This window comes from Eubalaena glacialis, chromosome X (assembly GCF_028564815.1).
Source record: "Eubalaena glacialis isolate mEubGla1 chromosome X, mEubGla1.1.hap2.+ XY, whole genome shotgun sequence".
In the NCBI taxonomy this organism is placed as follows: Eukaryota; Metazoa; Chordata; class Mammalia; order Artiodactyla; family Balaenidae; genus Eubalaena; species Eubalaena glacialis.
In genome coordinates, this window is record NC_083736.1 from 16,006,004 (window position 1) to 16,018,599 (window position 12,596).

A 12,596-nucleotide genomic window follows, 5' to 3' on the forward strand; every position below is an offset into this window, starting at 1 on the left:
ATTTGTTTTTTGATTTGTTTAAACAAGGGCTCTCCCTGCAGAGAGCTGCAGAAATGTGAGATGTATGGAGCGTGTGTGTGTGTGTGTGTGTGTGTGTGTGTGTATGTGTAAGTATGTGTAGGGGGATGCTCCAGAGAGAGCTGGAATTGTACCTCTTTTCTTTCAGATCTCTGCATCCCTCACAGAGAAGTTTTTTTCTGATTTTGTTTCTCTTGAAACACCTGGGGTGAGGATAAACCTCTGCATCGGCCAAGCAGAAGAAACAGGTAATATGTTTGTTTGTTCTTAGGTATTTTGGGCAAGCAGAAGTCTACATTATAAACATACATTGTGTAGCAATGGAACAGGAAATGTGTACTACTTGAAGTTTATTTTATTGCTTTGCAATTTCTCAGAATGATTTTTCTCAAATATGCTGATTACAAATCAATTGTCATCAGCTTAAAAAGGTATACAGGTGACTTTGCATTCTGAAGGGTTGTAGCCTATTTCAGATGAACTCGATACTTGGGAAAACTCTGTGGTCACTTGGATGAGAGCTAGAAAATGAGGGAGGGGATACTTTGAGAAACCCTTCCAGGCCCCTCATGGGTCATTGCCCACTATACAACTTCATGTTCAGAAATCTTCCTTTAGCTCCCTTGCCCTCTTGTTGGCACAGAGGACCACAGGATTTCCATCTATCTGTAAGAAATGGAAACAGAATTCCTTGCAATGTTCAAGAATTCTCTTTAGTGGTTTAGTGCTTCTGTAGATTGATCAAATTGGATCCTGAAACCAAGGCACAGCTAACTTTTTGGTGGACAGACATTTTTGTTCTTTAAGCATGAAACAGAATGGGTCTTTAGTTCTGCCACTGTTCGGCTGTGCCATGGAGTCTGATATTTAATTTCTTAGTCTTAGTTTCTGCATCTCTAATACGGGAGTGATGATATCCCCTTGAAAGTTGCTGTGAAGATTAACTGGAATAATAGAAATATAAAGTACCCACTGTGCTGGGTAAATAGTCCCTTAATAAATAGTAGTGATTTTAGCTGTTACTATTATTACTGGTAAAGCATTTTCTCAGATCTTAGCGGTCTCAGGGGAAAAGAGTCCTTTTCTTTGTGAGTCTATAATTATCCCGGAACCGGTAGACAGACACCTGTGGGGTTTAACCTCTGGGAGGTCCCAGACAGTGCATTCTGAAGGAAGAGATGTGAGCAAACACGTTTTGTTTCAACACGTCAACCACAGTGGGTACCACCTGTGCATGGCTCCTCCTAACTCATCAGCTAAGAAGAATTGCTCTTTGTTCCAGTCGGTTTTTTCCACCGTTGATCTTCTCATTAGCCTTTAATACAAGTCTGTAAGGTAGGTGTTATTATCCCTATTTTCTTATGAGAAAACTGAGGTGCAGAGGAATTAATGACTAGCTGAGAAGAATTTAAACTCTGGTTCGTCTGACTTCTAAACCCCAGTCTCCATTGGGCCAGCATTAGGCAGTTAGGAACAATAGATGTTCTTGAAATGCTTTACCTCAAAAGTGTCCCCTGCTAGGCTATTTGGGAAAGAGTGCACACTATAGCTCTTTCTTAGAGATTCGTATTAGAGATGCATATTAACATCCAGAAGGCTCTGAGGAGTTCTGCAGTAAAGGAACCTGTTTAATCCTACTTCTCCTGAACTTATTTGATGGTGGGACTTTTTTTTTTTTTGGGGGGGGTCTTATTTCTAGAATCATAAACCACATAGAACTCCTCTTCCACAAACACACTTTGGAAAACCTGGCGCTAGGCCTAGCTGCCTCCTGATTACAATCCTGTCTGATAGAACAACACACACCCTCAGATACATTCTGGTGGTCAGTATCGTTTCCTCCTTTTTCTTACCCTTTCATGGACCCAGGAATAATCACCAGCTCCATATTACAGAACTCCCGTTATTCATTTAAGACCCCACACAGGAGCAAATGCTACAGTGTTCTACTGGAAGAGTAGTGGTGGAAGGGGCCTCTCTAGAGCGGTCTGCCAGGGACTCCTCTACCCAGCTCTTTGCCCATTCGTTATCTTTAGTCCACAGACATCAGGCTGTAGAACCTCTGTTTCAATGAATGCCAAAGAGAATGTAGCAGGGTAAGCCTGAAGAGACATCTGTCCTCCATGCTTGTGTCTCACAGTCCAAGGGGGAGGAATTAGACCTGCTCACCTCCCACTCTGGGGGCTGGGGTATGGTGCCAGTTGAATGACTATGGGTTCTGGATTTGGGTTTCTTGGGGGCAGGCTGGAGTACAAACTTCTCACAAAAGTCAGCATCTGTAGGAAAAGCTGAGCTGCTAGCATGGGAGACTACACAAGTCACATCTAGAATGCCAGAGGTGGAGCAGAATCAAGGTCAAGGTGGCTGAGCCAAGGTGTGGGCATTCAATAGAGATGCACTTTGAAAGAAAATCAAGAATGAATAAGAACAACTTGGGGAGACTGGGCTAGCACTTGGAGGGTGCTTGGAGACCAAGGTTGGGTTGGCTCCAAGGGCCATCTTTTGTTCTTTCCTTGTATTTTCACCTTGGCAAATGAATAGTGGTTAAGATGAAAAGAACTGAACAACGTCAAACAGTTCTCCCCCACTCTACCCTCCCCCCACCCACGCACAGTGAAAACCTTTTAGCAGAAGCATTGGAAGACTTTCCTTTTGCAGATTATAAGTGAGTGCCAATGATGAGTCACTATTTTACGTTTATGCTTTAAAACCACCCTTGGTATATATCGGTAGGGGCAGCAGCACTGAGCAAGTTTCAAGCTGTTTTTTGCCAAGATCCACCTTTTAAGTGGTTGCTGTCACTGACTACGGCATCCTTGGGTCTTTGTGAATGCTGCAGAGACTACCCACCTTTTGAGCTGGAGAACTCCTTTCAGGCCCTAGGGAAATCATTTCTTCAGAGACCTCTTTAGCACACTGTTTATCTGATGCTGACGGAGGGCAGGGAGTGGAAGAAGCTTAGATTGTCCCAAGTAATGGAAAATTCCCAAATCATTTTTATCAGCTTTGCACCACCCAGGGTTGTCCTCAAAGGGACATACACTGCTTACAAACGTGCGTCCCTCTCAGCCTTTAAGTGGGTGATTGCAGTTTAGCTTGGGTAGTGTAAGGGAGTAGTAAGTGGCACCTGGCCTTAACCAGCTCTTGTTTTGGTGAGAATTAAAATGACCTGACTTTCGTTTTACCTGTTACCTAAGGAAATTAAATTATTATTATTTAATAATGTAAAAATTCTAATAGCAAATTATTTTTTCTAATAACCCAAGAATTCTAGAACAATGCTCATTTCTTTCTATCATGATTTAAAGTTTTTCTTTAAAAATGAATATATAAGTACTACCCATTTTCTGGTTTAATAAAAGGCTTTTGTGTAATCAAATAGCGTGTATCTGTGCACGAAATGATGGACTAATAATTACTTTTAGCATTAATTTTTTAAAGGACCCTGGCTTAGAAATATGCATTCCCTTATTCATTCATTCATTCATTCATTTGGCATTTATCAAGCACCTGCTATGTGAAATGCACTGTGTAGGTGCCAGAGATTCAAAGAGTATTTAGAAATAAAGGTACCCATGGAGCTTACAGTCTAGCAGAAATATATTCAAGTTTGATGCTTTTTAGTTCCTAGTGAATCTTTTATATGGACTTTTGTTTGTTGTGTAATGAATTGACTGAGGAGTGGCTGAGAACCAAATGCCTTTGGAGAGAGATTGCTTTTTTTTTTCTGGAAAAAAAAATTGAGTTTGAAATATATCACTTCCTATCGTAGCATCAGTGTTGCCTACTCAATGCCTAACTCTTACGTATTCATAAAAAGGGGTAGAAAAAAATAGCATAAAGATGGAAGCAAAGCCCAAGGGAGATATGGAGAGCAGTGTTTCTCAAACTGAGATATGGGGAGTGCTTGTGTCGAAGTCCCATGAAGTGTGCACTTTTAATTGCACATTCCCAGGCCCCCTTGGACTGCTTGAATCCAAGCATTGGCAGTAAAGCCTGGGAGTCTGCATTTTAAAATAATCTCCCCTGGTAAGTTTTGTGGTACTCATATAGGAGAGCATGGATCTAGGCACTTGGAGAAACTCACCAGGACCAAATGAACTACTTCAAAGGGTGAGGAAGAACCCGGCAGACGTGTTCTCATAGGCACTGCAGATAACCTTTGAGAAATGTCTGAGAATGGAGAGATCAGAGGTGATGGGTAAATAGTGCCCCAATTTCAAAGACAAGCCAAGAGTAGATGCCAGAAGCCACTGCCTTATAAGCCTGACATGACCTCTGGAAAAATTCTGTTCCAAACAGATGGAGTCAAAGCATTTAGAGGAAAATGTGATGATCACTAGGCATCACCATGGGTTCCCTAGAACATTGTTTCCAGTAGAGAATGTCAAACTTTGCTGCACATTAGAATCACCTGGCGAGCTTTTAACACCCCTGATGCCCAAACCCCACTCAATACCAATTACATCAGAATCTCTGGGGATGGGACCCAGGCATCACTGTGTTTTAAATCCCCAGAGACTAATTTGGTGAGGTGCTGTCTGAGCATTGGGAGTTTTAAAAGCTCCCCAGGTGATGCTAATATGCAACAGAGTTTGACAGCCAGTTTGTCTATATGACTTTAGACAAGGGGCTTGGTTTTCTTGCACTTTGTGTAAATTCTGGGTAATTTTAAAAGTCTACCACCTTTAAATGTCTATAATTATGTTATTAAAAGTAATGGCAAACTGATTTCCTTCCTTCCTTCCTTTCTTCCTCCCTCCTTTCTTCCTTCCTTCTTCTCTTCCTCCTCCTCCTCTTTTTCTTCTGCTGCTGCTGGCTAGCCTGGAATGTCAAGGTGTCAAATTATATATCTTAATTTCATTAAAATAGCGAAATTTACGAGGACGTCTCATAGATAAGTAAGTGGATGCTTACGATGGGTAAATTTACCACCTAACTGAAGGAGTAGGAGAGTGTGAATGTAATGGGTCTGTAGTAACCCTAGAGATTGGTCTGGAGTGGAATGCCACAAGGGTTTTCTGCCCTTGGAGCTGACCCTGTTGACATTTTTTACCCCTGATGTAGATAAGAAAGATATGTAAGAAATGCCTATCAAATTTGGAAATAACCCAAAGTTTAGGAGGGTTAATTAATTCAATACATAATAGAATCAAGCCTAGCTCTGATCAGAATATCTGTTTATTAAGGTTATTGTTGTTTTAAAAATATTTCCATAATTCAAATATTTTGCTCATTTTGTTTTGCCCCTTTCTTTCATTGAGTCGCAATCTTGCAGCGTTTAGTGTAGTACTAACGAAAAATAGGCATGCCTGGCAGAGTCCCAAGTCAGTTGTTCTTTGACTTTGTTACTATCAAGAAATGCAAATAGATTAGCACAGGCTGGTTTGGAGCATCACGAAATAAAGGAAACATCACCCCAAAAAGGCATGAGGTGGGATTACTACAGAAAGGAATTTTGTTGAAAACTCCCATGGAGTGATTGTGGAAGATCCAATGTTGCAGTCTCAGCTGAGCCATCTGAAGGCCTGGTGAGTGCGAGGACAGACTTTGGACGGGCCTCAGAAATGCCTGGAGAGCTTGTTTGAAAAGGGAACTTCCTGGATTCTGATGCTTTAGTTTCTGGGGAGGCCTTGAAGCCTCCTTTTTTTTTTTTTTTTTAAATAAGTGCCCTGACTGATTCTGAGAAATAGTGTCAAAGAACTCATTTTGATTTGAATTTTGGCATAGTTGTATAAATATGTTGTTGTTGTCTCATAGCCATTCTCCAATTTGTGTTTTTAAAAGCCCAGATAGATTTAACTATTTTGAACTTAAAAGCAAAACAGTTAAATTATGTCAGATCCTTCATATCCCATTCCCTTTATTTCAATTAGAAAATTGTATGATCTTACATTTCCATTTTTCTTTTCATTTTAATGCTTTATTTTATAGAGTATTGATCTGACCTAGACACGGGGAAAATGTAATTTATGTGTTGCAGAAAAGCAATCTATAGCTGCTCTGTTGCTGCTTCTGTGTTTTGGAAAATAAACCAGGATTAGACTATGTCTGATCACTTTCCATATCACATGATGAACAGCAGTTGAGAAGAAGCGTAAAATGAATCTTGCTGAGCAGCCCTTAGATACCTTGTTAACGGCCGCTTTCCTCCCTCCCTCGTGTGTCCTCCTCATCAGGATCTGTGACCGAAGTGGATCAGTCAGGAGGGGCTCCTCGCAGAGTAAAGGGAAGCACTTTTCACCCTGTTTTAGAGTGAGAAGTTGATTCATGAACATACATGATTAACAAGACATGGGCTGTGGCACTTCGTCTTCAATGAAAGACAAGAAATCTAAGAAAGGTGAGTGCTAGGAGTGTGCCTGTCTTCCTGGATCAAAAGGGGAGAGTGAGCTGGGTTCACCCTCTGCCCCTTTCTCATTTACACACACAGTTCTCAAGCTGCCCAGAGTGATTTTGCATGAGGCATCATCACTTGAACTGAAGGTTAAATATTGGGATAACATTGGAAACTACCTTTAGGAAGATGTAGCTTTGAATTTATGATGTGCCATAAAGTATTATCTGAGAGATATTTTATGTTTGATTTGATTTCAGTTGAAAATGTACCAATATAAAATCTCAATTTAAAACTCAGTGGCAGGGAACAAGAAAGCCTCTCTGTAAATTTATATCTGTTTATTCAGTACGCTTATAAACAGCTCTATCCATACCTATGTGACATTTGGTAGCACCATTGAATTTTTATTAGATTTTATAACTCAGTGATCAGGTTTTTTATAGCTATTCAATACAGAACTTCATGAGATTTGCTTCATGTTTTTAGAATAGTCTACGTAGAATTTGAGAAATGCTAGATTATCTGCTTCCTGAAACGTGTGTTGTTTCTAAATAGATGATGTGCCCCCCCACTATCCCCATGTAATTAGAGGCTTCAGTATTTCCTTTGTTTATTTTGTACTGACGTTCTTTCTCATAGATACTAGAATCTAGTTGAAACTCACTTGAGTGTTTAAGGGACATAGTCTCCACATGCGAATTAAACCAGAAACAAACAAGCTGGGGTGCTTGTGTGAATAACTTGCTCTTAAACTCCATTCCTTTGTTATCCAGGTTACAGATAGTTTTCCCAATTTCTGTTCCACATCTTGGTTTTAGCAGTTTACTCAGGCTTAAGATGCAGAGTTTAGGATGCAGAGTATTCTATTCTAATTAGTGTGGAATGTTTTCCTTTGGGAATCAAATGTTGGTCTCCCTCCCAGCTGACTTGTGCCAGTGAGTTAGCAAGTTAATCTCTGACAGTGGGGCAACAGGAGATGCACTAACTCCTTCAGATCTGTAAGCATGTCATGAAATAAATCTTTCAAAAGCTCCAACTGAACTAATTCCATGATAGTAATTTATTATGAGAGTACAGAGAGTTATTCTCTTTTTATACCTAAGATTACCCAGAGTTTTAAAAATTTAGCCAAATTTCTTAGGTTAAAAAAAAGCCAAGCCCAACTTGTAAACGTAAATTCTCTCTTTTTGAAATACTGTTCAGCTTTTAAAATGTTACATGTAAATGGGAACATTAACTTCAATTTTTGGATTGCTGTTTCTTTTAAATAATTTATTGAGGTGAAATTCATGTAACACAAAATTAACCATATTTTTTTAAAATAAATTTATTTATTTTATTTATTTATTTTTGGCTGTGCTGGGTCTTCGTAGCTGCGCGGTCTTTCTCTAGTTGCGGCGTGCGGGGGCTACTCTTCGTTGCGGTGCATGGTCTTCTTATTGCAGTGGCTTCTCTTGTTGCAGAGCATGTGCTCTAGGCACACGAGCTTCAGTAGTTGTGGCACGTGGGCTCAGTAGTTGTGGCTCACGGGCTCCAGAGCGCAGGCTCACTAGTTGTGGCGCACGGGCTTAGTTGCTCCGCGGCATGTGGGATCTTCCCGGACCAGGGCTTGAACCCTTGTCCCCTGCATTGGCAAATGGATTCTTAACCACTGCGCCACCAGGGAAGCCCAAAATTAACCATCTTAAAAGGAACAGTTCAGTGCCATTTGCACAAAGTTGTGTAACCACCACTTCTATCTAGTTCTTGAACATTTCCATCACTCCAAAGTAAAATCCCTTATTTATTAAGCAGTTTCTCCCTATTTCCTCTTCCCCCAGCACCTGGCAACTACCCATCTGTATTCTCTTTCTATGAATTTACCTGTTCTGGACATGTCATGTAAATAGAATCATACTCGATGTGACCCTTTTGTCTGGCTTCTTTTACTTAGCATAATGTTTTTGAGGTTCATCCGTGTTGTAGCATGTATCAGTACTTCATTCATTTTTAAGGCTGGATAATATTTCATCGTATGTATATATCTCATTTTTTAGTCCATTCATTTGATGGACATGTGGGTTTTTTCCACCTTTTTGGCTATTGTGAATAGTGTTGCTATGCACATGAGTGTACGTGTACTTATTTGAGTCCCTGTTTTCAATTCTTTTGGGTATATACCTAGTAGTAGGAATTTCAGGGTCATATGGTAGTTTTGTGGTTAACTTTTTGAGGAAATGCCAAACTGTTTTCCTGGATCACTTTTTAATAATAGCAGCTTTATTATTCACATACTACACAATTCACCAGTTTAAAGTGTAAACATCAGTGAATTTTTGGTATATTCATAGAGCCGTACAACCATCACCGCAGTCAGTTTTAGAACATTTTCATCCCCCGCCCCCAAAACCATTAGCAGTTACTCTCCTACCCTATATCTCCCCAACCCTAGGTAATCACAAATCTACTTTCTGTCTCTATAGATTTGGACTGTTCTGGACATTTCATATAAATGTAATCAGACAATATGGAGTCTTTCGTGTCTGACTTCTTTTATTCAGTGTAGTATTTCAAAGTTCAACCATGTTGTATCATGAATCAGAACTTCATTCCTTTTTATTGCTGAATAATATTCCATTGTATGATTATGTTACATTGTATTCATCCAATCATCAGTTGATGGGCATTTGGATTGTTTCTATTTTTTCGCTATAGTGAGCAATGCTACTATGAACATTCATGTAAAAGTTATTATATAAAACAGGTTTTCAGCTCTCTTGGCTCTAGACTTATGAGTAGAATTGCTGGGTCATATGGTAGCTCAATGTTTAACATTTTGAGAAACTTCTAAACTGTTTTCCCAAGTGGCTGCACCATTTTCTTTCCCACCAGCAAAGTATGAGGGTTCTTATTTCTCCACATCCTCAGCAACACTTGTTATTGTCTGTCCTTTTGATTATACCCATCCTAGTGGGTATGGAGTGGTATCTCTTTAGGGTTTTTATTTGAATGTCCCTAATGACTAATGATGTTGAGGATCTTTTCATGTGTTCATTAGACATTTGTAGATCTTCTTTGGGGAAATATCCATTCAGATCATTTGCTATGTTTTTTTTTTGGCTGCGTTGGGTCTTCATTGCTGTGCATGGGCTTCCTCTAGTTGTGGCGAGTGGGGGCTGCTCTTTGTTGTGGTGCGGGAGCTTCTCATTGCAGTGGCTTCTCTTGTTGCGGAGCATGGGTCTAGGCGCGCGGGCTTCAGTAGTTGCAGCACACAGGCTCAGTAGTTGTGGCTTGCGGGCTCTAGAGCGCAGTCTCAGTACTTGTGGCACACGGGCTTAGTTGCTCTGCAGCATGTGGGATCTTCCCAGACCAGGGCTCAAACCCATGTCCCCTGCACTGGCAGGCAGATTCTTAACCACTGCACCACCAGGGAAGTCCCATTTGCTAGTTTTTTAATAGAGTTATTTATTTTTATATTTTTTTGTAAGAGTTTTTGTAATATTCTAGTTACAAGTTCCTTATCAAATGTATGATTTGCAAATATTTTCTCCCATTCAGTGGGTTGTCTTCTCATTTTCTTGATGATGTTCTTTGAAGCACAAAGGTTTTAATTTTGATGAAGTCCAATTTATTTTTTCTTTGGTTGCTTGTGCTTTTGGGCCAAACTCAAGATTATTTGTGCTTATGTTTTCTTCTAAGAATTTTGTATTTTTAGGTCTTACATTTAGTTCTTGATCAATTTTGAGTTAATTTTCATATATGGTATGAGGTAGGGATACACATTTATCCTTTGCATGTGAATATCTAGTTGTCCCAGCACCATTTGTTGAAAAGACTATTCTTTCCCCATTGAATGATCTTGGCACTCTTGTCAAAAATCAATTGACCAGGGCTTCCCTGCTGGCGCAGTGATTAAGAATCTGCCTGCCAATGCAGGGGACACGGGTTCGAGCTGTGGTCCGGGAAGATCCCACATGCCACGGAGCAACAAAGCCCATGCGCCACAACTACTGAGCCTGCGCTCTAGAGCCCACGAGCCACAACTACTGAAGCCCGCGTGCCTAGAGCCTGTGCTCTGCATCAAGAGAAGCCACCGCAATGAGAAGCCTGCGCACCACAACGAAGAGTAGCGCCTGCTTGCCGCAACTAGAGAAAGCCCACGCGCAGCAGCAGAGACCCAACCCAGCCAAAAATAAATAAATAAATAGATGAATGAATGAATAAATAAATAAATTTATTTTTAAAAAAAATCAATTGACCATAAATGTCAGGGTTTATTTCTGGACTCTTGAGTTCTGTTCCATTGATCTATATGTCCATCCTTATGCCAGTACCACACTGTCTTGCTTACTGTAGATTTTGTAGAAAGTTTTGAAATTGAAGGTGTGAATCCTTCGACTTTGTTTCTCTTTTTCAAGATTGTTTTGGCTTTCTGGGTCCCTTGCATTTCCATATGAATTTTGGGATCAATTTCTCAAAAGAAACCAGCTGGAACGTTGGTGTGGATTACGTTGAATCGGTAGATCAGTTTGGGAAGTATTGTCATCTTAACAGTTAAGTCATCTGTTTCATGAACACAGGATAGCTTTCCATTTATTTAGGTCTTTAATTTCTTTCAGCAATGTTTTGTAGTGTTCAGAGTTTAAGTTTTACTCTTCTTTTGTTAAATCTAGCCCAAGTATTTTATTCTTTTTGATGCTATTATAAATGGAATTGTCGTTTTAATTTCATTTTTGGGTTGTTCATTGCAAGTGTACAGAAAAACAATTGATTTTTGTATATTGATTGATCTTGTATCCCGAGACTGCTAAACTCATTTATTAGCTCTAATAGATTTTTAGTGGATTCCTTAGGATTTTCTATTTATAAATCATGTCATCTGCAAATAGAGGAAGTTTTGCTTCCTCCTTTCTATTCTGTGCCTTTGATTTCACTTTCTTGCCTGACTATCCTGGCTACAGTCTCAGTCACTGTTAAATAGAAAAGCAAGAGTAGGCTTCCTTGTCTTGTTCTTAATCTTAGGGGGAGGGCATTCAGTCTTTCACCTTTAAGTGTGATATTAGCTGTGACTTTTTTGTGGATGCTCTTTATCAGGTTGAGGAAGTTCATTCCTAATACTAGTTTATTGATTGTTTTTTTTAAATTAAAAAATGGTATTTAATTTTGTCAAATGCCTTGTCTGCATGTATTGAGATGATCATGTAGTTTTTGTTCTTTATTCTATGATGTACTGTACATTAATTGAATTTCAGATATTGAACCAACTCTGTATTCCTGGCATAAATCCCACTTGATCATGGTATATAATCCTTTGTTTTTTTTCTGTTTGCAGTTGCCACCTGGTTTTATTGAAGAGGTCTTGCATGTATTACCTTTATAAACTCTATTTTTTTTCTCTTTAGTTGAAGTATAGTTGATGTACAATATTATATAAGTTTCAGGTATATAATATAGTGATTCACAATTTTTAAAGGTTATACTCCATTTATAGTTATTATAAAATATGGGCTATATTCCCCATGTTATACAGTACATCCTTGTAGCTTATTTTATACATAATAGTTTGTACCTCTTAATCCCCTAAACTCTATTTTTTAAAAAAATTTATTTATTTATTTATTTATTTGGTTGCACGGGGTCTTAGTTGTGGCAGGTGGGCTCCTTAGTTGTGACAGGTGGGCTCCTTAGTTGTGGCAGGCAGGCTCCTTAGTTGCAGCTCGCCGGCTCCTTAGTTGCAGCTCACCGGCTTCTTAGTTGTGGCATGCAAACTCTTAGTTGTGGCATGCATGTGGGATCTAGTTCCCTGACCAGGGATCGAACCCAGGCCCCCTGCATCGGGAGCACGGAGTCTTATCCATTGCACCACCAGGGAAGTTCCTAAACTCTATTTTTTTAAAAAAGCACTGTTTTACTTATTCCTGAATATAATACACCTATATTCATGATGCATGAAAATACTGAGAAAGCACAAATGCTCTGAACGATAAATGTGGTTTTATATAACATGAAGTAATATGTACAATGGTTTCATTCATTCATTCTGCCAGAAATACTTACTGAGAACATAGCAGGCACTGGAGTCTCTGTTCCATGCTGAGAATTTACAGGGGAATATGAAGGACGAAATCTCTCCCATTTTAAACATGAATCCAGTTAAAAACATTGAGGGGTCTTCCTGGTTATGTGGAGATCTTTCTTGTAATTTTGGGTGTCTGATATCTTCTGCCAGTGTTCAGTAGGTATTCTGTGAGAATTGTTC

At 39.5% G+C, this 12,596-nt stretch overlaps 1 protein-coding gene across 1 annotated transcript in view; it reads left to right on the forward strand.

Moving 5' to 3' along the window:
• Positions 1-225: 225 nt before the first annotated feature.
• The window catches only part of PPEF1 (protein phosphatase with EF-hand domain 1), a 121,526-nt gene continuing 109,155 nt past the window's right edge, over positions 226-12,596 (forward strand). Inside the window, exons 1-2 of the mRNA XM_061178374.1 lie at positions 226-266; positions 6,198-6,361. Of these exons, the coding sequence (XP_061034357.1) occupies positions 6,313-6,361 (49 nt within the window). The 5' untranslated portion in view covers positions 226-266; positions 6,198-6,312. The remainder of the gene's footprint in view (positions 267-6,197; positions 6,362-12,596) is intronic.